This window comes from Bos javanicus, chromosome 1 (assembly GCF_032452875.1).
Source record: "Bos javanicus breed banteng chromosome 1, ARS-OSU_banteng_1.0, whole genome shotgun sequence".
NCBI classification, from domain to species: domain Eukaryota; kingdom Metazoa; phylum Chordata; class Mammalia; order Artiodactyla; family Bovidae; genus Bos; species Bos javanicus.
The window spans coordinates 142,010,541-142,035,661 of record NC_083868.1 but is presented as its reverse complement, the minus strand read 5'-3'; the positions used below and the strand labels follow the sequence as shown (position 1 = coordinate 142,035,661).

The 25,121-nt window shown below is 49.2% G+C and overlaps 1 protein-coding gene across 1 annotated transcript in view; it reads left to right on the top strand.

Annotated features, from left to right (window-relative positions):
- The first annotated feature begins 454 nt into the window (after positions 1-454).
- The window catches only part of C2CD2 (C2 calcium dependent domain containing 2), a 65,689-nt gene continuing 41,022 nt past the window's right edge, over positions 455-25,121 (top strand). Inside the window, exons 1-2 of the mRNA XM_061422247.1 lie at positions 455-1,135; positions 13,355-13,453. Of these exons, the coding sequence (XP_061278231.1) occupies positions 863-1,135; positions 13,355-13,453 (372 nt within the window). The 5' untranslated portion in view covers positions 455-862. The remainder of the gene's footprint in view (positions 1,136-13,354; positions 13,454-25,121) is intronic.

Sequence of the window (25,121 nt, the reverse complement as noted above, 5' to 3'; positions counted from 1 at the left end):
TTCTGCTGGCGGGCAGACGGCAACCCTAGAAATCACCCTTCCATACGCACGCACACACATATGCACACACACACACGTGCACACACGTGTGCACAGATGCTCATGGAAATCCAGCCAGACTGCCCCACTGCAGCCTCGGCGTCGGGCTAATTGGAAAGTCCCGCGCTTTCGCGTCGCCACGCTGTGGACAGGTCAGGTTCGGAAGACGCCGCGCCGCCGCCGCCCTGGGAAGGCCCTGAAGCGGGCGGGCGGCGCGCGCACGTGGCCGGCCGGCCGGAGGCCGCGGCGGGGGCGGGGCCGACAGCGGAGCCGGACGCCGGGCCTTTAAGAGGGCGTGCGGGCGGGCGGCGTGGGCGGGGACCGACGCGACGACCCAGGCACAAGGGAGGCACAGGCCCCGCCCCGACCCCGGCCCGGCCCCGCCCCACAGGCCGCGCCCCCTCCCCCGCCCCGCGGCCCAAGCCTTCTCCGGCCGCCACTGGGCCGCGGGCGGGACGCCTGGGGCGGCGCGCGCAGGAGGAAGCGCGGCCGGCCGCGGCCCGGGAACAGCCCAGACGCCCGAGTCGGGAACGCCGGCCGCGTCTCTATCTGCCAGGTGCGCGGGGTTGGAGGCGCAGTCCTGGGCCGTGGCCGTCGCGCGCCGGCCGGCTTTTCCTCCCGCTCACCCCGTCCGCCCGGCCTCTCAGAGCCCGGGGCCCGCACCGCCAGCTGCCCTGATCCGCCCGCCGCGCCCCCTTCCCGCCCCCCGCGAGTCCCTGCCGGCGGCGAGCTGATGTCCTGAGCTTGCCGCCCGCGGGCTGTGCGCCCGGCCGGGGGCTTCCTGGGAAGTTGGGGCGAGGCGTGCCGGGTATGCGCCATCACCATGTCCCGCCTGGGCTCGTGGCTCGATGAGGTCCTATGGCTGGTCTTGGTGGCTCTCTTCGTCGTGGCCCTGGGCACGGTGGGCCTGTACCTGGCGCAGTGGGCGCTGGCCAGGGCGCGACCCCGCTCCCGAAGGCGGGCGGCGGAGCCTGGCGACTGCCAGCGCCCAGAGTCGGATGCGCTGCTCGCCTGGATCCTGACTCTGAACAGCTGGAGGAGCCAGTGGCAGGCCGCCTGGGTGACCGCCCTGAACGATGAGGCCAAACGGAAGGGGGTAAGTTTCTGTGAGAACGGCCGTGCTGCGGGGTCGGGCGCGGTGATCGCGGGGTGTCTTCAGGCTCTTCTTCCCTGGAGCCTCTCCACAGCCCTTGACTGCCTCAAGGGGCAAAGCATCCTTGAAAGTTAGAAAGACCGTGGAGACGGAGGACCGTCGATGGGGAAGGCGGAGTGATTAGGTTTTATTACCCTGACGTGAAGCGTGCCAGAGGGAGAGCCTGGCTGTTGGAGGGATTTGTCCAGGGGCCACTTCCCCTCTGGCTCTTACCTGCCCTTCCTGGCCGGCATCCCAGGTGGTTTCCCGTATTCGCCTGGACACTGGACCGCTTTTGCACCTGATTTATGAATCACTCTGAACCAAATATGCTTCCGTCTATGGAGCTGAATTTTACCCAGAATATATTACCCAAAGGTTAGCACTTATAATTAGTGACCATCGAGGGCAGCTACTGGCCAGACGTGTGCTGGGGCTTCAGGTACATGGAATCGTCTCTGAATCCTCACAGTTCCTGGAGCAAAGGCGTCCTCAACATTTTAGAGGTGGGGGAAACTGAGGCCTGGAGAGGTTAAGTAGCCTGCCTAGGGTCACACAGCCCGTGGGTGGCAGAGCTAGGATTTGAACCCAGCTACCTGCTGGTTGGGATAGTCCTCCTTAAACCATTCTGCCTGGCTCCCTGACATTTCCTGATTGGCTCAGAACCTGTGATTGCCTTGAAATGAAGCTTGAAATGAAAACTCAGGGGCTTAGTCTGAACTCTGTTGCCTTGGGCACCTGTGGTTGTGTTCCTGGTCTAGTTAATGACTGGGTGGCTTATTGTTACTCTTAAGGCATCTTGGTTTAATGATGCGCTCCTCTTGTCTGCTGTTTCTAAATATTCCATAGGAGGAATGAAGGCCTGGTGGGTCTGGGGCACTAAGTCTTTGCCAGTCCTCCTTGCTCTCAGATGTACACGCCCCTCCACCTGCTTGGGAACTTAGTGGAGAAGCCCATGGCCTTTTGCTTTGGAAACAGCAAATGCTGTGTGTCTGAACTATCAGCTTTCAGAATACGCCATGGCGAGCCCTCTGTCTGGTCCTTGTGCCATGGCCTTGACTCATGTAGCCATGGACTTAAAAAACAGAAAAGCTTTGAGTGCGAATGAGTGTAAATCCAACAAAACACCGTGTTCTGAACTCTGGGAAAAAATTACCATGCCTTTTGGGTGCAAAAAGCCTTCAAGGTCATTTGACTTCCGATTGCCCTGGTGTCTGGAGTCTGTGACCCCTGCTGCCAGAACCGGACAGCTCTTCAGAGGAACCACCCCATTTCTTGTGGGAGCCCTGAAGCCCCGTGACCTCACCTGGACAAGCAAACACAAATTTGTTTCCCCTCAAAGCTGCTGTCATTGACCCCTGCTTGACCGGGTATCCTGGGCTTGGGCACTAGGGCTGAGTACACTGCAGGCTGGAGTTGTGAGCGGGTGAAAGTCTTGTCTCAGCTGGAAGAGACGGGGGCATGATGTGGGCCACTGATTCTGCTTCTCAGCCTTTTTGGAGCTGATCTGTAGGGCCCTGTTGTCACGCTGGGGCCCTTGAGAGAGTCAGGCAGAGGCACAACCCTCCCTCCTGTAAGTCTGGGACAGTCCTGCTTAAACCATTCTGCCTGGCTCCCTGACATTTCCTGATTGGCTCAGAACCTGCAATTGCCTTGATTGGAAGCTTCCAGATTACCTGTGTGCCTGGAGGGCTGAGAAAGGAGGAAATCTCTGCCCTGGAATTTGCGGGCAGCCCTTCGAGTAACTGGAGAAAATACCTGAAGTTTTCGAATGAAGACCTTTCTTCCTGCTCGCTTGCATCTGTGTGGGCGGAGGCCTCGGCTGGGGGCTTGAGTTGGGGGAGGTTTGGCTTATTTGCCTGTCCTCTGCTATTCACCATGCACTGCAGAATCTTAGACACTAGTTTTTCCAGAACTCCTGCCTGGAAGGGACAATGATACACTGAGTATAAGCTCAAGGCAGCTCTAAGTCTTCTCTGACAGCAGTTGGGTCTGAGTGTGATATCAGGTGGCTCAGTGTGTGTGTGTGTGTGTGTGTGGTGTGTGTGTGTGTGTGTGTGTGTGTGTGTGTGTGACTCTGCTCTCTCTGGTACCTGGACGTGTTGCTTGATTTGAATTCAAATGGAAGGTTCTGCAGGCTGATAGGATCTGCTGCTGCTGCTGCTAAGTCATTTCAGTCGTGTCCGTCTCTGTACGACCCCATAGACGGCAGCCCATCAGATAGGATCTGGGTAACTGCTACCATGGCCTTGGCACGCCCCCTCCCCTGTCCTGGGCCATCCGATCGCAGCACTAGTGGCAGTGTGGGTGAGCAGGCCCTGCTGTTTTTAGTGGGTGTCCTGACCTGGCAGCCAGCCCTTCGGGACTCTCCCTCTGTCCTCCCTTCAGCTCGATTCCCACTAATCCCCGATTAGGGTTGACAACTCCAAGTCCGCGTTCGGCTCAGCGAGCCAGCTTAGAGGCCCCTCCTGCCCCCACGCCGTGCTGCTGTCTGTTTGTCCTGGCCCAAGAGGAGAGCACTCCTGTCGCTGGGGGACTGGCAGTAACTCAGTCGTCTCTAGCATCTTCTGTGCAAGGTGGAGTTCTCTCCGGAGTGGAGCAACTCCTCTCATCCTGTTTTACCCCAGCTCGTATCTTAGGACTGCAAGGAACCCTAAACCCTTCTAGCAGCACCTCTTCCTTCTCCAAAAGGGGAGACAGAGGACTATGAACTGGAGAGACTTGCCAGTGTTGAGCTAGAACAAAGGGCCAGGGGTCTTCATGGTTCATCTACATCTGCAAGGGTCCATGGTCCCCCATGGGCAGCAAATTTGACTTTGAGACTCAAATATTTCCTTCAGTCCAGCAAGAAAGGATCAAAGGGTACGATTGTTTAACACATCATCCCCAACAATGGGGCTCGTGTCTCCAGGGAGTTAAAGATGGTTAGTAACTTGTGGAGTCTCCTTTGACCCTGGATGACCAGTGACTGAGGCAGGGCAGGCTCCTTGTATCAGGGGGTCCTGCAGGGTTTTGACCCTTACTCCTTATGATTAGACAGGATGCTGAGTTGGAGAGACAGATGAAGAGAGCGTGGCTGCTCTGGCAGCACATGCCTGGTATTTGGGGAACACTGGCAAATTGCCTAGAGACCTTTGAAAGAATATGCATGCCTGCCACCTCCCCCACTTCAGACCCAGGGAGTCAGCAGGGTACAGGGAGGCTACTATATGTTTCACAAGTTCCCGAGGCTAGCTCTTCACTAGAGACAAGCTGCTGGACACACACAGTGTCCATACGCCAGCCAGCATTCAGTCAGTCAAAGTCCCCCCATCCAGCAACACCTCTCCACACTGGCATTGCAAACACCTGACATCAGCTGCTCTGATCGCGGCTCGGTCCATGAGAACAGGAAGATCCCAGGATTGGTTCAGTCACCAACCTGGGAACTAATGCCCTGCCTGTTATCTGAGGGCAACAGTAGAGGTTTTCACTTTGCATTTCCGTGAATATTTACAAAGTGGTTTGGGGTGACATCACCCCAGCAGCAGTCCACACCCTTGACACCCACCGCTGACACTGGGGCTGCTCTTTCCACAGCAGGTCACCAGCTCTGAAAGCCAGAGCCCATGGTCCTGAGAACCCCTACCCACAGGCTGGACAGAGCCTCCCTCCCAAGGCTGATGCTGTTGGGACTACATGCGGGGAGCAGTGGTCTGAGAGCAAGCACCATGTTCTGGACTTGTCTGGGAATGGGTTGCTTGAGTAGGCCCAGGCCCTGGTGGGGAGAGTCATGAAGCTGTTTGTTTCTTTAGTCCTTTGCCCCAGGATTCTTTTCAGAGGAATGTTCTAAATGTAGATGACCAAGACTGTAGGACAATTTGTGGTCTTCATAAAAAAAAAAAGAAAAAAAACAAAAGGAAAATGCCGTGTGAACTTAAAACATGGTATTAATAGCTCTGCCTTGTATATGAGCTGCAGCAATTTGAGGAGTAAACAAAGTGACCTGACTTGGAGGTTTCTTGTTCTGTAATGAGCTTCCTTCAAGTGCTGCTCACAAAAATTCAAGGTCCTTGAGCACCGATGGTGGCCACAGTATAAGCGGTCAGGTGGTAAAAATGGGAAGGTGACCTTGAGTCAAGTCACCCTTCACTTGACTGTCGAATTACTCTCCTTTCTGTTGCTCAAACATTGGGTTCTTTCCTGTGTGGGGTCTTCCCACAGGGCATTCCTTCTATCCCCAACACTTATTCAGCCTTTGTCTTGATGCTTTCGAACTGTGGTGCTGGAGAAGACTCTTGAGAGTTCCTTGGGCTGCAAGGAGATCAGACCAGTCAATCCTAAAGGAAATCAACCCTGAATATTCATTGAAAGGACTGATGCTGAAGCTGAAGCTCCAATACTTTGGCCATGTGATGCAAAGAACCGACTCACTGGAAAAGACCCTGATGCTGGGAAAGGCTGAAGACAATAGGAGAAGGGGGTGGCAGAGAATGAGATAGTTAGATAGCATTGCTGACTCCATGTACTTGGATTTGAGCAGACTCTGGGAGACGTTGAAGGACAGGGGAGCCTGGCATGCTGCAGTCCATGGGGTTGCAAAGATTCGGATGTGAATGAGCGACTGAAAAACAACAGCAGTATTTCAGGTCTCAGAACAAAAATCCCTCCTCCCCATTTTTTGGTGAATGCTGCCCCACTCCCACCCCAGCAGCACTGTGGGGTCACTGGTGTCCTCATCAGCTCCCAGGATTGTGAGGGAGGCCAGAGCTCTGTCCATCCAGGCGCAGCCCACCCGGTGCCGAGTGCTCAGCTGTCTCAGGGCATGAATAACAGCCCCTGTTAGAAACTTGTCACTGAAGGGGAGAAACGGTGGTGATGTACCTCAGCCTGTCTGGACTCAGGCCTCCCCTGCTTGGGAGCTGGCCAAGCCTGGGCCAAGCAAGCTGTTTAATGTGCTTTGTTTTTCACTTGTAAAGCATCAACCTAAAGGAGGCTCACTGATGACTCTGCAGATTGTCAGTAGAAACGAGGAAGAGATGCCAGTTCAGGTTGTTCTTTGCGCTCACCCATTCTCTCAGCAAGATGGGGATTCAGGGGAAGGAAGAGTGGGCGTAGTGTTAATGTCAACTAAAATGCAGCCAAAGCTAACTTCCACTCCCGCCAGCCCCCCGGCTTGTTGAGTAGGGAGGGGACCTCTTGAGCTGCTTGGAAGAGCTGTGTCTTCTCTGCTTAGGTTGGCAGGCAGCTCTGGGGCTGTGTGACCTTGGGCAAGCCCTGACCTCTCTGTGCTTCATCTCTGGAAGAGGATAACTTGGGGTTCAGTCTGGGAAACGGCAGCTAGTCCAGATGAGATGACATCTGTGTGAAGCCGTTAGCCAATAGGGTCAAGATGGGCTGCTTTCTTGTAACATCCCCTTAAAAAAAACTTTAAAATTTTTTACTGCTTTTAGATTTAGAGAAAAGTTGTGAAAACAATTCAGAGTCTCTATCCTTTCCTTATCCAGCCTACATAACCATACAGGGCTGCAATAATCAGAAACAAGAAATTACATTGGTACAATGTTACTATAATTCATAGTACAATGATATTAACATTGTAACAGTATAAAAATTAACATTGATACAGTGTTACTATAGTTCATAGTACAACATTAAAATTGTAACAGTATAAGAAATTAACATTGGTACAATATTAGTATAATTCATAACATAATGATATTAACATTGTAACAGTATAAAAAATTAACATTGGTACAGTGTTACTATAAAACTTTTTAAATTTATTTTTATTTTTGGCTGCGCTGGGCTGGGCTTTTCTCTAGTTGAAGAGAGCTGGGGCTACCCTCTAGTTGCAGAGCATGGGCTCCAGGGCGCACGGGCTTCAGTAGTTGCAGTGAGTGGGCTCAGTAGTTGAGGTTTCCGAGCTCTGGAGAACAGCCTCAGTAGTTGTGGCACACGGGCTTAGTTGCTTCGAGGCATGTGGAATCTTCCCGGATTAGGGATCAAACCTGTGTCTGCTGCATTGGTTAGGTGGATTCTTTACCACAGCGCCAATTCATAGTACAATGATATTCAGTTCAGTTTTTCAGTCGTGTCCGACTCTTTGAGATCCTATGAATCATAGCACACCAGGCCTCCCTGTCCATCACCAGCTCCTGGAGTTCGCTCAAACTCACGTCCATCGAGTCGGTGATGCCATCCAGCCATCTCATCCTCTGTTGTCCCTTTCTCCTCCTGCCCCCAATCCCTCCCAGCATCAGAGTGTTTTCCAATGAGTCAACTCTTCTCATGAGGTGGCCAAAGTATTGGAGTTTCAGCTTTAGCATCATTTCTTTCAAAGAACACCCAGGACTGATCGCCTTTAGAATGGACTGGTTAGATCTCCTTGCAGTCCCAGGGACTCTCAAGAGTCTTTTCCAACACCACAGTTCAAAAGCATCAATTCTTCGGCACTCAGCTTTCTTCACAGTCCAACTCTCACATCCATAGATGACTACTGGAAAAACCATAGCCTTGACTAGATGGACCTTTGTTGGCAAAGTAATGTCTCTGCTTTTGAATATGCTATCTAGGTTGGTCATAACTTTCCTTCCAAGGAGTAAGCGTCTTTTAATTTCGTGGCTGTAGTCACCATCTGCAGTGATTTTGGAGATCCAAAAAATAAAGTCTGACACTGTTTCCACTGTCTCCCCATCTATTTCCCGTGAAGTAACGGGACCAGATGCCATGATCTTCGTTTTCTGAATGTTGAACTTTAAGCCAACTTTTTCACTGTCCTCTTTCACTTTCATCAAGAGGCTTTTTAGTTCCTCTTCACTTTCTGCCATAAGGGTGGTGTCATCTGCATATCTGAGGTTATTGATATTTCTCCCGGCATTCTTGATTCCAGCTTGTGCTTCTTCCAGTCCAGCATTTCTCACAATGTACTCTGCATATAAGTTAAATAAGCAGGGTGACAATGTACAGCCTTGACGTACTCCCTTTCCTATTTGGAATCAGTCCGTTGTTCCATGTCCAGTTCTAATTGTTGCTTCCTGACCTGCACAATGATATTAATGTTATTCTAATATAAGAAATTAACGTTGGCACAGTGTTACTATATTTCATGGTACAATGATACTAGCATTGTAACAATATAAGAAATTAACAAAACATTTTAATAAACTGCAGACTCTGCTTGGTTTCCCTTGTTTTCCACCAGTGTCCCTTTCTTGTTCCAGGGTCCCGTTCAGGTCCTACATTTGTTGAGTTGTTGCTTTGTGCTTGTCTCCAGCAGTCTGTAAGAGTTTCCCAGTCTTCCCTTGTTTTTTCATGACCTTGACAACTCTGAAGAGTATTGATTGCTGTTTTGCCAAATATCCCTCAGTTCGGCATTTTGCACAATTGGGCTGCAGTTCCACAAACCACAGAAGGGATGTGCCCCTTTGAGTGTACTGTTTCATGGGTTTATGACGTCAGCGTGGCTTACCAATGGGGACTGTGGCCTTGATCCCTGTGTTAAGGTGATTTCCACCCATTTCTCTTCTTGTATCTTACGTCTCCCTTATCCTCTCTCCCTATAGTTAACAAATATCTTGGGGAGATACTTTGAGACTGCACAAATCCTGTTACTCCTCACACTTTCGCACACTGATTTTGGCATCCACGTATCTAGTCTGCAACACTTCTGTGGAGTTTGCCTAATGATGATTTTCTCTTTTTCTGTCTTTCCTTCTGCATTTATTCATTGGAATTCTGTTGCAAGAGAGAGCTGACACTTCTCTTCCATCTATACATTTTTTTGAGTATTTACATAAGTGTGTATTCATGGATATTTGCTTTATTCCGTGGGTTACAACCCAGCATGCATGTGCTCAGTCATGTCCAACTCTTTGTAGCCCCAGAGGCTATAGCCTGCCAGGCTCCTAGTCCATAGAATTTTCCAGGCAAGAATACTGGTGTGGAATGCCGATTCCTACTCCAGGGAATCTTGCCAACCCAGGGATCGAAACTTCGTCTCTTGAGTCTGTTGCCTCTCCTGCATTGGCAGGCGGATTCTTGCCCACTGTGCCCCTTGGAAAGCCCCTATAATCCAGTACCATCACTATTTGTTCTGTTGTTTAAACTGTTGTTGTTTTGGCCACTAGAAGCTCTTTTGTGTTCTTCCACATATATATATATATATATATATATAGCATTTATATGTATATATTTATATATATATATGCTAATATATATATATTAGCATTTCCTTGATGGTTCTGCAAGATGTTTGTTGTAGACTCATCTTGTATTTTCTTCTTCTCTGGCCCTGGATTTGACCACTTCTCCAAGCAGCTCTGATTCCTTTTACTAAAGAATTATTTAGAATACAAGATTTGGGCATCAGGGGTGCTTATTACTGCTGGGGTCTCATTGCTTCTAGACCCTCTTAGTGAACAGACCTAGGAAAGATACATATGGATGGCACATATTCATGTAACGCGTCTCTCTGCCTCTATCTTCAAAATCATGACTATGCTGACACCCCTTTTCATACTGTTGGAGAAAGGAATGGCAAACCATTCCAAGTATCCTGGCTTAAAACTCAACATTCAAAAAACTAAGATCATGGCACCTTGTCCCATCACTTCATGGCAAATAGATGAGGGAAAAATGGAAACAGGGACAGATTTTATTATCTTGGACTACAAAATCACTGCAGATGATGACTGCAGCCATGAAATTAAAAGACATTTGCTCCTTGGAAGGAAAGCTATGACAGAACTAGACAATGTGTTAAAAAAGCAGAGATATCACCTTGCTGACAAAGGCCCATATAGTCAAAGCTATGGATTTTCCAGTAGTCATGTATGTATATGAGAGTTGGACCATAAAGAAGGCTGAGCACCAAAGAATTGATGCTTTCAAATTGTGGTGCTGGAAAAGACCCTTGAAGAGTCCCTTGGACTGCAAGGGGATCAAACCAGTCAATCCTAAAGGAAATCAACCCTGAATATTCATTGGAAGGACTGATGCTGAAGCTGAAGCTCCAATACGTTGGCCACCTGATGCCAAGAGCCACCTCGTTGGAAAAGACCTTGATCCTGGGAAGGATTGAAGGCAGGAGGAGAAAGGGGCAAGAGAGGATGAGATGGTTGGATGGCATCACCGACTTAATGGACATGAGTGTGAGCAAACTCTGGGAAATGATGAAGGACAGGGAAGCCTGGCGTGCCACAGGCCATGGGGTCACAAGAAGTCGGACATGACTGAGCCACTGAGCAACAAATACTGATCACCAAGATTCCAGGTCAATGGCACAGAGTTCATTTTCATCTTCCCCTTTCCTTATCTCTAACTTCCTCCTCCAAGAGCGAGGCATCTGGGACTCAGTGTCTGTAACGTACTTATTTGGTCAACTCCAGCGTACATATAACGTCCTTTCTGGATTGCTGACCTGTACCCCCGTGAGAAGCACATTTCCTGACTAGATTCTCGCGTTTGTGTGCAGCCAGGACCCTGTTTTCCGGTTTCTCAGGTTCACTCTGTCTCCTGCCGCTTCTGGCGGTTGTGTTCTTTCCTTGTACGGTTACGTTTGTGTTCTATCTGGGGCTCCTCCCACATCCCGATTTTTCACAGCTCCGTCTTTAGCCAGTGATTTGGGATGCCACTCTTGTCACTGACTGTTTCCATACACGTTGGGGTCTATTCTGAATGCCCGGTGTTGGCCCCACTGGTCATCTGTGTGTTCATGGGCTGGTACCACACGCCTGGAATCCTTGAGGTTCTGTACATGCATGCATGCTAAGTCACTTCAGTTGTGTCTGACTCTGTGTGACCCTATGGACTGTAACCCACCAGGCTCCTCTGTCCATGGCATTATCCAGGCAAGAATACTGGAGTGGGTTTCCATTTCCTACTCCAGGGGATCTTCCCGACCCAGGGATCAATCCCACATCTCTTCCATCTCCTGCACTGCAGGCAGATTCTTTATCACTGTGCCACCTGCGAAGCCCACAGAGGTTCTGTAGTGTGTCTTAATGTCCCAGAGAGCTGGTGTCTTGTGTTTCTTTTTCACTTGTTCTCCTGGCAATTCCTGCCTGTTGCTTTTCCTTGTAGATGTAAAGTCTTTCTTTGGTCTGAGTGGGATTGAGTCTGGAACGAGGCTGCCTGCCCATGGACAGAGTGCAGAGATACAGGGATTTTGCTGCACACAGGCTGGGCTCTCTGAAACTCCAGGATCAATCAGAAAGGGAAGGGGAACTTTTGGGTCCTCATTTTAACTGAATCATGTATTTTCTTTGTGAGCCTGCCTCTTGACATTAACTTTCCTAGCAGAATATCTACAGGGTTTTCATTCAGAAGGTGCCATGGGTAAGAGGGTGTAGATGGCACCTCCTGATGGGCAGGGGGCAGGAGGTGACATCCAGGCAGCTTAAGTCTACGTGGTCTCTTCAGGCTGGTGTAGAAGGTACATTGTTTCACATGCAGTCCCAGCAGCTGTGGGGCTTCCCAGATGGTGCAGTGATAAAGAATCCACCTGCAATGCAGGAAACACAAGAGGCATGTGTTCTAGCCCTGGGTGGGGAAGATCCCCTGGAGGAGGAAATGCAACCCACTCCAGTATTCTTGCCTGGAGAATCCCATGGACAGAGGAGTCTGGTGGGCTATAGTCCATGGGGTCACAAAGAGTTGGTGGTGGTCTAGCAGCTGTAATGACTCCTGTGAGGGGTCAGTCTCCTGCTTAGCACTGCATTCTGTGCTGGGGCTGCTCTTTCAACCAGGAGGCCTGGCACACAGGGCGATGTCATCCCCAAGCCACTGGCCAGCAGGTCGCACCAAAGCAAGCTCTAGCCATGGAGAACATCCGCAGAGCAGCCCCCGAACCATGACCTCATCACTCTCACGAAGTAGATTTAATTCTCCCCTGATGGTTTGTAGAGGTGAGAATGATGTCGCTAAGACAAGATGAGGTTAGAAGAACTTCAGTGACAGTGTTCTGTGCCTGTAGGTGTATGTTGCATCACTGGGGATTCTTAAGAAACAGCCCTGGGCTGACTTCATTCTTGCTCATCCCCACTGCACTTGCCAGGAGAGCTTTCCTGCCATTTGTACCATTTCTATCCCCCACCCTTGATCTTGCCTTGCAGTTGGAACCAGCTCATCACAGCCAGGAGTCTCAGAAATAGATGAGATGTGGTGGGGAGCTGTGGGGCTGAGTCTGTTTTTTAAATACGTGATCAGAACTCATTTGATGATGATGGGCTTTCTGGAGCATATCAGGAAGAGAGTTGAAGGAGAGTTTCGTTCCAGGGTCGTATTGTTGGCATATGTGTTCAGCCTTACAAGAGAACTTATTTTTTAAAAAACCAAGACCTGGTTGGTAATCCAAGTCCTGATTTATTCTTTCATAAAGCATTAGTCTTGTTGCCTTGTGGTCATATTAATTGATTTGCATGTCTTACATTGAAGATTTTAATTGTAAGAACCAAAACTTAATGCAGAATTTTAACGCAAGATTTTAATTGCAAGAACTTGTCACCTGCCAGAGTGACAAGCTGTGGAGGACATTTCTGGGAGGGTATGAGAGGATGTGGAGAGCTGAAGGTGGAGTTAAACCAGGAGACCATGGAGGGCAGGAGACTAGCAGCTCTGGGGATCCTCAAAGCAGGGACTCAGGAATCTGATCCTTGAGCAATACCACCGGCTGGCTCATTTCCAGGCTAGGAATCCTAAATTCCATGGAGAAACACCTGTCTGCTCCCCACGGGTTCCTGCCCACCTGCCACTTGGGCATCGGGAGAAGAGGGTAACCTAAGGAGAGTGCCTGCACCCCCTTGGGGCAGGGAGAGGTGATTCTCTGAAACTAGAGAGAGGTTTCCTAGAGAAAGGGGAGAACACAGCCCATGTACCTGCTGTGCCCCACCTGCAGGCCAGCCGCGCACCCACCCTCCTGGGAGCCTGGGCTTCTCCACTCTCACTGTGAACCTGAGCTCTCAAAACCCCCTCTGCCGTCTTCATTGCCACATTTTTTATTTTGTCTCTGAGTTTCTTACTGATATTTGTCCATGGCTGCTCTTCAGAAGCACACATTGAACTAAATGAAGTCATATCACATCTTCTTAGAGCTGCAGAGCTGCAGAGCTTTGCAGCAAGTACGTCATCTCCTTTAGAAAGTAGCTCCCCCCGCCCCCCCACCCTCCCAGGGCACCGTCTCCTCACTCTGCTCTTCTGTTCCAGGGCCCGCTGCTCCTCTGCTTCCAGGAGGACCTGCTGCAGCCACCCCTGGAGCTGACTGTGCAGCAAGTCTCCAGCGTGGCCCGGTCGGCCCAGGAGAAGGTGAGCCAGGCGCCGTCACCTGCTGGAGGCCTTTCCTCACCCAGGAAGCCAATTTAAAACTGGGATGTATAACTGGGTCACTTTACTATACACCAGAGATTGACACAACATTGTAATCAACTATATTTCGATTTTCTTTTTTTTTTAACTGGGGTGGGGGAATTTATTCTTAGAATTATTGAAAATGCCAGACATCTTACACCAAAAAAATAAATAAAATATGGCCCATCACTGATGAATGGATAAATGAAATATGGCATTCCCACATGATGGAGTATTATTTGGCCTCATGAAGGAATGCGATTCTGACACATGCTCCCACGTGGATGAGCCTTGAAGACATTCCACTAAGCGGAAGAAGCCAGACATGACACATATTACGAGATTCCATTCATATGAAATATTCAGAATAGATAAATCAATAGAGACAGAAAGTAGACAAGTAGTGTCCAGGGCCTGGGAGTGGGCTGTGAACAGTGACTGCTAATGGGGATGGGATTTTAAGGGGTGATGAAACGTTCTAAAGGTGGTGCTGGTGATGCTCGTACAACAATGTGAAATATATTTAACAAATATTTAGTATATTTAAAAGCCATTTGATTGTATAGTTTAAATGATTGGATTATATGTAAATTTATATACATATCAGCTCAGTTCAGTCGCTCAGTCATGTCTGACTCTTTGCGACCCCATGAACTGCAGCACGCCAGGCCTCCCTATCCATCACCAACTCCCAGAGTCCACCCAAACCCATGTCCATTGAGTCGGTGATGCTATCCAACCATCTCATCCTCTGTCGTCCCCTTCTCCTCTCGCCCTTAATCCCTCCCAGCATCAGAGTTTTTTCCAATGAGTCAACTCTTCGCATGAGGTGGCCAAAGTACTGGAGTTTCAGCTTCAACATCAGTCCTTCCAATGAACACCCAGGACTGATCTATAAATTTTATTAAATTATAAACATACATTTTATAATTTATAAAATGTTGTTTAGTCACTAAGTCATTTCCGACTCTTTGTGACCCCAAGGACTGGAACCTGCCAGGCTCCCCTGTCCAAGGAATTTCCCAGGCAAGAATACTAGAGTGGGTTGCCATTTCCTTCTCCAGCAGATCTTCCTGACCCGGGGATGGAACTCATGTTTCCTGTATTGGCAGGCGGGTTCCTTACCACTGTGCCACTAGGGAAGCTCTAGATTTATATAGGTACAGTTATAAATAATATGTGAATAATTCTGTAGCATGGTATATAGATTTTAGCCATTTAGCTATTACACAGAGTTTATTTTATAGTTGCTAACAGTTCACAGGCTGAAATTATTTATTACACTGGTCAACTACCGTAAAAAATGGGAAGAATTTTTTGTAATAAAAAGTCTCTGTGAAGTGCTGAGAGACTCTCAAGTGTAAGCTTCCTCTTGGATCTTGATGTTTTATTGTCAAGTTAAATGCATATCGTTTAGCAGACTGTGAGGAGGAGATACCTGGCTGGCCCCTGGGCCCAGAAGGAGCTCCCACCCAGCCCCTGGAACCCCATCCTTGTGTATCCCTGCCCACCCCCACCCTGGGTCAGCTGAACATCATTTGTGCATTTCAAATGTTTATTGTTTTGTGTGTACGTTTTCCCAACAAGCTTTCTCTTTATAAGAACATGGCAGTTTGAATGTTCACCCAGGTTGGTTTTTGGGGCTCTAGTTCATTTAGCTGGAACTGCAGTTCACGACTCTGGGTGGCAGCTTTGTCCACCTTCCGCAGATGGACAATGAGATGGTTTTCTCTTTTTCACAAGTGCAGCAAGGCTGCCCTGAACTGTCTCCTGAGTCCTCAGACTCAAGCCTGGGAGTATCTCTGGGGCCGGTGTGGGGTTCCTGGGTTGTAGGTACACACAATCAGCTCCACCATGGACTCCAGAATTGGTCACCCAGGCACTGACCCAGCGTCCTTTGCCCTGGCAATGCAAAAGGGCTCTCTCCCCCCATGCCCTGGTGGATCCTGGAGTCTCAGAGCTCCATAACCCCTGCAGGAAGCATGGGAAATCCCTGGGAGATGTTGGGAGAAAACTGGTGGCAACAAGGCAGGATGCTGGCACCAGCACAGCCCGTGAGAGCTGGAAGGGGCCCTGTGAGCAGATGGTGCAGTGCCCAGGTTTCAAAAGCTAGGGGTCTGGGGGCAGCTTGCTGTAGGCCTGGCCTACCTGAGTCCCCTGCTTGGGATGTGCCCCTGTGCATTGATTGAGTGCCCTGCTGCTGCTGCTGCTAAATCACTTCAGTCGTGTCTGACTCTGCGCGACCCCACAGATGGCAGCCCACCAGGCTCCCCCGTCCCTGGGATTCTCCAGGCAAGAACACTGGAGTGGGTTGCCATTTCCTTCTCCGATGCATGAAAGTGAAAAGTGAAAGTGAAGTCGCTCAGTCGTGTCCGACTCTTCGCGACCCCATGGACTGCAGCCTACCAGGCTCCTCTGTCCAGGGGATTTTCCAGGTAAGAGTAGTGGAGTGGGGTGCCATTGCCTTCTCCAGATTGAGTGCCCTATTATTGACAAATAAGCCTCAAGTCCCTTTGTGATGGACGGTTTCTGTTCCCTGATTTCTGACACTGTCAGTATTAAGAGAACAGAGCTCAGAGACTGGCTTGGAGGTGCTGGGGAGGGAGCAGGGATGAGAAATGGCCATAGACCATTTTTAAAGGTCTTGATATACAGATAGTACCAGAAACGCAACGTTTGGAAAGTGAATGGTTAAACTGTGTTTGTTTTAATACCATGGCAGAAATATTGCACACCCATCAAAAAGTTGAAAACAATGTATAGAAGTTGCACAGGCTTTTTTTTTTTTTTTTAAGCCTGTCATTAACTCTTTTTTAAACATTTAATTAATTAATTTTTTATTTTGGTTGTATTGGGTCTTTGTTGCTGCCCTCGGGCTTTCTCTAGCTGGGGCAAGTGGGAGGCTACACTTTGTTGCGGTGTGTGGGCTTCTTACTGTGGTGGCTTCTCCTGTTGCAGATCACGGGCTCTAGGTGCACAGGCTTCTCTAGTTGCGGCCCATGGGCTCAGTAGTTGTGGTGGATGGGCTTAGTTGCTCCCCAGCACGGGGGATCTTCCCAAACCAGGGATCAAACAGGTGTTCCTTGTATTGCAAGGTGGATTCTTAACCATGGGACCACCAGGGAAGCCCAGCATCAAGTTTTTTAAGTCTGCCCGCTTCCTCCTTGCTCTCAGCCCTCCTTCCTTTGCTCCCTGCAGATGGGACCACGGGCAGCTGTCCACACTGTTCTAGGAAGCTTTTCACCCAGTAAACTACTGGAAAGTGAACACGATTTTGTTTTCTTTTACAAGTTTCTTCATAGTTCTTGACTCCTATGTTTTCTTGGCCAGAGAGGACCTGGGCGCCTGCCAGTGCCTTTGTGCTGGCATCAGGGCCCTCCTCTTGGGCAGGAACTCAGCCCCCTGAGCAATGCAGGAAAGTGGGTTGAGGGTCGTGGTCCCAGGGAACCAGCTCAGGCACCCTGTGGGGATCCACCTGGCCCCTGGGAAGTGGGGAGCAGGATACCCCCAGGTGCTTGGATCCTGTATGCAACCTCTTCCTCTCTTGGACATGCATCTTGGCTCATCACAGCCCATTTCAGGGTACCCGCTTGCAAAGCAGTCGAGCCTGACTAGTCAATTTCTCTTGTAACGTGTCCCCATGGGAGGTTCCCAAATATCCACAAGTTAAATGAAGGACAGACATCGTCCCAGGAGCTGATGACAGTGCCTTCCTCCTTTCAGGGTCTGAGCCACCCCCAGGGTCTCCAAACTTAGACTGAATCCTGTACCAGCACCGTCACATGTTCTCTCGGTGCAGTGTAATTCCTGAGAAGGGAAAATCCACAGCAGAACCTCACGATACAAACAGAACGTGTCCAAGGAATACAGACAGGAGATTCTAGGACATCCAACACCACCACCACCCCCCCGCCCTGCCCTTTCTCTGCTCCCCTCAGAGCATCAGGGTCTGTGTTTCTCATCCTCCTGTCTCAGCCCTGACAAGGGACGTGTGGATGGTGTTTGAGGTAACGAAGAGGAGGAATCTGCCTGGACAAGGAGGCTGGTATATAGTCACGTCTTGGATCAAGACTTGAATGGGGCTTGGGTCAGATGAGAATGGGGTGCTGGTCTCCCTTTGTGGGTATCTTTTCAACTTGGGTTTGAACGAGTCTCCCTGCAGGACCCCCCCAGAACAGAACTGGGCCTCCCCCGCCCTCCAAGTGCTCTGTGCTCTGACTTTCTCCTGCAGCCCCTGAAGACCCCTGTGCGCCAAAGTAACCACCGTTGCAAATATCTGTTCATCAGCAAGCCCCCTGCCCCGGTCCTGCACAGAGAGTGGGGTCTTGCATAGGTCAGAGCATCAGAGTCATCTTGCAGGATGGGAGCTACACATTCTGCACCCTGCAGCCAGGACCCATGGGAGCTTCACATTCCGCACCCTGCAGCCAGGGCTGAATGGGGACCTCTCAGTGGTTTACTTGTGACTCTTGACACCAAATGTGTGCATTTTTTCTTTCACCCAACAAGCAGTCCTCCAATCCTCTGAACACCAACTGGGTGTCCTACAATTCAATTCAATTCTGGCACTAAGTACAGTGCAGACCCCTCAGGTCAAGGGCCAACCCTAGGTCTGACCTTCCTGTACCCACCAACTGGCTATAAGGTTGAAGGTTCCCACAGCCCCTCCTTATGCTAGAACAGCTCACAGAACTTGGGAAAGCAGTTTCCTTACTATTGTTGTTTACTTGCTCAGTCGTGTCTGACTTGTTGTGACCTCATGGACCGTAGCCCACAGGCTCCCCTGTCCATGGGATTTCCCAGGCAAGAATACTGGAGTGTGTAGCCATCCAAGGGATCCTCCCTGCAAAAGGATCAAACCTGGGTCTCCTAGACTTCAGAAGGATTCTTTACCACTGAGCCACCTGGAAAGCCCTTCCTTACTATTGAAAGTGAAATTGAAGTCGTGTCCGACTCTTTGTGACCTCATGGACTGTAGCCTACCAGGCTTCTCAGTCCATGGGATTTTCTAGGGAAGAGTACTGGAGGGGGTTGCCATTTCCTTCTCCAGGGGATCTTCCTGACCCAGGGATTGAACCCGGGTCTCCCACGTTGTAGGCAGACGCTTTACCCTCTGAGCCATTACCAGTGTCTTATAAAGAACACAGCTCAGGGACAGCCAAATGGCAAAGGTGTCTGGAGCAGGGAAGGGAGAAGGGACGGGAACTTCCATGCCCTCTATATGTGCCACCCTTCCAGGACCAGATGCTCTCTGAACCCCATTGATAAAGGGTTTTATGGAGGTTCCATTACAGAGGACGTCTGATTAAACCACAGGCTATGGGTCTGTGATCCCATCTCTAGTCCCTATCCATTCCCCTGAGCTCCAGGTGGCAAAGCTTCTCCCCTCTCATCACGCCTTGATTGTGCTGACCTCCTGCCTGCCTCCTGTTGTTATCTAGGTCCCCAGCCACCAGTCATCTCCTTAGCATCCAAAAGACATTCTTATCACTCCGGAGATTCCAAGGGTTTTAGAAGCTGTGTGCCATGATCTGAGGACAGCACCAAATATTTATCCCAAGAGACAAGCCTACCAGCGGCTGGGGCATTTCTCTAAGGGAGTGCTCCTGGGACAGGGCACCTGCGTTCCTCTGGAAGGGCATCTTTTCAGGTGGTGACTGGAAGCACCCCTGTCTACAGCACTCATGGAGCAAGGCATCACCCTTCAACTTCTCTGCAGGGCTCTCTGTGTCGTCCCTTCCAGTCCCAACACGCCCCAAGCACATTTCTCTCTCCCAGACTGTAATTACACTCTTACACAAGAGCAACAAGTTTCAGCTGCATTCTCTTTGCTCATGTCCTGGAAGAGCTTTGCTCCAGAATGTTTGACCCAGAAGATGGAGACTTAATTTCTGTGTTGCAAGTGGCCCGAGAGCAGCTCTTTGTCCTCAGGTGGCAGCAGTGGCCCCTCCTGATGCACCTGTGGAGGCATGAGGTCTACACGGGCAGCATTTGAGCTTCCTGAACATGAACCAGGGTCAGGCAGATTGTGCAGGACGGGCACCTGCTGCAAAGGCCACACGTTTCCTTAGCAAGCGTGGTGAGTGTCCCTGTAAACAGGATTCGTATGTTGAAGGCTCACCAGGGAAAGCGACAGTCATTGGTGCTGAGGGACTGCAGTGATGTTTACCTTGGTGGGTGGCCCTACCCTTGAAAAGTATGAATTAGCTTTGTTGTCTGTGTCATTTGTAAATAAATAGAAGCTTCTAATGGTGCAGCGATCAGCTTCAGGTTAAAGTTTTAAATAAACAGAAATCCACGCAGACTGGAGTAAGATCTAGAAGTCAGAGAGATCCAGGCTGGCACCGAGCTTGTCGGGTATTTCTTCTCCCTCTGAGCCACGGGCTGTGTCTGTAAAGGTGAACCCCTGCCTGGCCCCGGCCTGTGCAGTTCCTGCAGGGACCTGCTCCTGATGTCGTTGGGCTATACAGGCTCTGTCTGTTCTCCTTAGCACCCACAGCTCTCCTCCACCCAAGGAAGCATCGTGACCTTTGTATAGAGGGGGAAGCCAAGGTATAGAGAGGCTGGTGAGGGAACCAGGAACCACTGAATAAGCAGAGGCTTAATTGAACCCGAATCAGCCTCCAGAAACAGGCTCTGACTGTGATACACTGTAAATGGTGCTGTTACTATTATCTTTCCTTTTTTATTATTATCATTTTACGTTTATCATTTCACTTAAGCTCCCACCCTCCCCAGGAAAGAGGGAAGATGGAAAAAGGGGAACTGAAAGGCACTAACCAACCTTTGCTTCCATGAAACCATAGCAACAAACAGATTGAGGCATTTGCTTGGAATTTCCCCCAGAATCTTATTCCACTTGATATGTCGGGGAACCCCGCAACCCTCCCTGGGTATGAATTGTGTATTCTGAGCACATGGACTTTTTCGATCTAAAGGCTGTCTGTTATACATTTATACACTAAAATACACTCTGAGAGATTCCTGGGTCTCCTCTGCTCTCTCCAAACCTTGGTGAACCCCTTGCTTTGCAAGTGTGTTGTTGTTCAGTCACTGAGTCATGTCTGACTTTGCAACCCCATGGACTGCAGCACACCAGTCCTCCCTGTCCCTCACCATCTCCCAGAGTTTGCCCAAGTTCATGTCCATCCAACCATCTTATCCTCTGCCATCCCCTTCTCCTTTGCCAGGGTAGTGGAACACAAAGTTGTAGTTGCAAATAGGAAATTTGGTTGACTTTTTTTTTCTGGATAAGTGAATATTTATTTATTTACTTCCGGTTGTGCTGGGTCTTCATTGCTGTGCAGGGACTTTTATCTAGTTGTAGCGGGGACTACTCTCTAGTCGTGATGCAACAGCTTCTTCTCACAGCGGCTTCTCTTGTTGCAGAGCATGGGCTGTAGGCACATGGGCTTCCGTAGTTGCAGCTCCTGGGCTCTAAAGCACAGGCTCAGTAGGTCGGTGCACAGGCTTAGTTGCCCTGCAGCACGTAGGATCTTCTCCACCCAGGAATGGGACTGGTGTCCCCTGCATTGACAGGCAGATTCTTTACCACTGAGCCACCATGGAACTAATTGACTTTTTTTTTTTTTTTTGGTTTTGCATGACTTGAAATTCCAGGTACCCTATTAGCCTGGTATTTATGCTAAAGTTCTAACAACTTGTGAAACTGTTTTGAAGCAGGGTCTTTCTAAAGGCAGGTGAGAGATTCCTCCCTGGGGGCCCCACCCTTTGAGGCCTGAATAGGGGCAGAGCTTCTGGGAGGGCCACCTATTTGTTTGGAGGCAGGCAGATGGAATCTGGGCTGAATCAGCCCTCAGGTACTTTGCCTGGTGTAGACTGCTGAAAGGCAAGCTGGGGGTTTGCTTGTGAGTTGGAACACAAGGCAGTGGCTAATGGTGAAGATATGACTGAGTAGAACACTAACAGCCAGCCTGGAAAAGACCCAGCTCTCCCCTGCCCTCATTTTAAAGGCAGTGTCTTATATGTGTCTTTTAATGCATAGAGACCATGGAGGATAATGCATTCTCAGATTTTTAAGCCAAGGAAAGCCCACATTAAGCTGCATTATGTAGTAACAGTACCTCCTGGTAGTGTTGTTGTTCAGTCACTCAGTCGTGTTTGACTCTTTGAGACCCCATGGACTGCAGCATGTCAGGCTTCCCTGTCCTTCACCATCTCCCGAAGTTTGCTGGGAGACTCATATCCATTGAGTCAATGATGCTGTCTAACCATCTCATCCTCTACTGCCCTCTTCTCCTTTTGCCTTCAGTATTTCCCAGCATCAAGGTCTTTTCCAATGAGTTGGCTCTTCACATCAGGCCAAAGTATTGGAGCTTCAGCTTTAGCATCAGTCCTTCCAATGAGTCTTCAGGCTTGATTTCCTTTAGGATTGACTGGTTTGATCTCCTTGCAGTCCAAGGGACTCTCAAGAGTCTTCTCCAGTACCACAACTTAGCATCAGTTCTTCATCTTTCACCCTTCTTTATGGCCCCACAGATCAAACCCATGTTTCCTGCATCTCCTGCATTGGCAGGCAGATTCTTTACCACGGGTTCAATCCCTGGGTTGGGAAGATCTCCTGGAGGACGGCATGGCAACCCACTCCAGTATTCTTGCCTGGAGAATCTCATGGACAGAGGAGCCTGGCGGGCTATAGTCCATAGGGTCGCAAAAGAGTCAGACACGACTTAGTGACTAAACAACAACAGAGAATCAGACGTGAGTAAAGTAACTTGGCACACATGCGCCTGGAAGCCCGAGCCATATCAAACAGCTCGGTATAATTGGGATGCTCTGAGGACCCAATGTATAAACTTCAGAAGGGAGCCTTATGAACAGGTCTGTGTTTGGGGTAGGAAGATTCTAGGGTCAAGATCGGGGTCTCTACCTGTTTGTCTGTATTTAATAGACATCAACCCTGGTCACTCTGGCCCTGGTTGGAAGGGTCTGCTTGACCTTGCATTGGGTGATCCTGCCTTCTGCCATTCCAAGAGGGGACCCCTTGGTTACAGGGACGGCCCAGCCAATATTTGCCTGGGTTGAGATCATTTAATCCCCATTGTGTATAAAACACCATAATGCCCTGAAAGAAGATTACTTATATATCTAAAATCTCTTTTCCATTTTGTTCTGGTCCATTTGACAAATGGGACTTTTACTCTCAGGGTGGAGGAGTAGACGCTGGCCCTGGTCATTATCCCTCCCAACTGGACCCGTAGGAATGGTGGGGGCATTTTGTTTGCCTATCTTGAAACTGATCAGATAGTTGTTTTAATTAGGTTTTTCAGCTGAACACTGAAGAGAGGCCAAGAAATGGTTGGTCCATATAACAGGTGTTACTGAGAGCATTGGCGTATGGCCGGGAAGACCTTCCAGGGATCTCTGCAAAAGGTGTCCCATTGTCAATGATTGCATCTAGTTTCCAGATGTGACATGAATGGTAATTGTGACCTTTGAGGTTTGCATTCTAGAAGTTTTAAAGTCTTAAAATCTATGCTGGATTATTGGTTTAATTGCTTTTAGCCAGGTGCTTCAGCTATCCATGTATCAGAAACAAAGCAGTGGGGTAGCTTTTTAAAAATTTTTTTTCATTCTTTTTTAAAATTAATTAATGGATTTATTTTTGATTGCACTGCAGCATGCAGGCTTTCTCTGCTTGTGGTTTGCAGTTTCTCTTAGCAGTGGCTCCTCTTGTTGCAGAGCATGGGCTCAGCAGCTGTGGTGCACCCGAGCTTAGTTGCCCTGAGGCATCTGGAATCTTCCCTGACCAGGGGTGGAACCCGTGTCCCCTGCATTGACAGGCAGATTCTTTTCTTTTCTTATAGTTACTTTTAACTTTGTATTGGTGTATCAGATCAGATCAGATCAGATCAGTCGCTCAGTCGTGTCCGACTCTTTGCGACCCCATGAATCGCAGCACGCCAGGCCTCCCTGTCCATCACCAACTCCCGGAGTTCACTCAGACTCGTGTCCATCGAGTCGGTGATGCCATCCAGCCATCTCATCCTCTGTCATCCCCTTCTCCTTCTGCCCCCAATCCCTCCCAGCATCAGAGTCTTTTCCAATGAGTCAACTCTTCGCATGAGGTGGCCAAAGTACTGGAGTTTCAGCTTTAGCATCATTCCTTCCAAAGAAATCCCAGGGCTGATCTCCTTCAGAATGGACTGGTTGGATCTCCTTGCAGTCCAAGAGACTCTCAAGAGTCTTCTCCAACACCACAGTTCAAAAGCATCAATTCTTCGGCGCTCAGCCTTCTTCACAGTCCAACTCTCACATCCATACATGACCACAGGAAAAACCATAGCCTTGACTAGATGGACCTTTGTTGGCAAAGTAATGTCTCTGCTTTTGAATATGCTATCCAGGTTGGTCATAACTTTCCTTCCAAGGAGTAAGTGTCTTCTAATTTCATGGCTGCAGTCACCATCTGCAGTGATTTTGGAGCCCAGAAAAATAAAGTCTGACACTGTTTCCACTGTTTCCCCATCTATTTCCCATGAAGTGACGGAACGGGATGCCATGATCTTCGTTTTCTGAATGTTGAGCTTTAAGCCAACTTTTTCACTCTCCACTTTCACTTTCATCAAGAGGCTTTTGAGTTCCTCTTCACTTTCTGCCATAAGGGTGGTGTCATCTGCATAGCTGAGGTGATTGACATTTCTCCCGGCAATCTTGATTCCAGCTTGTGTTTCTTCCAGTCCAGCGTTTCTCGTGATGTACTCTGCATATAAGTTAAATAAACAGGGTGACAATATACAGCCTTGACGAACTCCTTTTCCTATTTGGAACCAGTCTGTTGTTCCATGTCCAGTTCTAACTGTTGCTTCCTGACCTGCATACAGGTTTCTCAAGAGGCAGATCAGGTGTTCTGGTATTCCCATCTCTTTCAGAATTTTCCACAGTTTATTGTGATGCACACAGTCAAAGGCTTTGGCATAGTCAATAAAGCAGAAATAGATGTTTTTCTGGAGCTATCTTGCTTTTTCCATGATCCAGCAGAGATTGGCAATTTGATCTCTGGTTCCTCTGCCTTTTCTAAAACCAGCTTGAACATCGGGAAGTTCACGGTTCGCGTATTGCTGAAGCCTGGCTTGGAGAATTTTGAGCATTACTTTACTAGCATGTGAGATGAGTGCAATTGTGCAGTAGTTTGAGCATTCTTTGGCATTGCCTTTCTTTGGGATTGGAATGAAAATTGACCTTTTCCAGTCCTGTGGCCACTGCTGAGTTTTCCGTCAATTAACAAACAATATTGTTATAGTTTCAGGTGAACAGTGAAGGAACTCTGCCATATGTGTGTGTGTACCTCACACACATTCTCCCCCAAACTCACCCCCATCTAGGCTGCCCCCGGGGATTCTTAACCACTGGATCAGCAGAGGGGTCCAGCTTTTTGTAGAACTGAAGACAAACAGAAACCAAACTCTTCCTTGAGTTAGGGCGCTAATGAATCTGTCAAGGTTCTCAGTGACATTCTAATTAGCTTCATATAGAAAGTTCCATAGAAATAATAGAAGTCAACCAATCACTGTTTTGTTTTGTTTTTTTACGTTAAGAAGTAAAATGACCTCCGCTCTTGAGACAAAGGACAGAATTTTCTATCATGTCACTTGTGTGTGTGTAC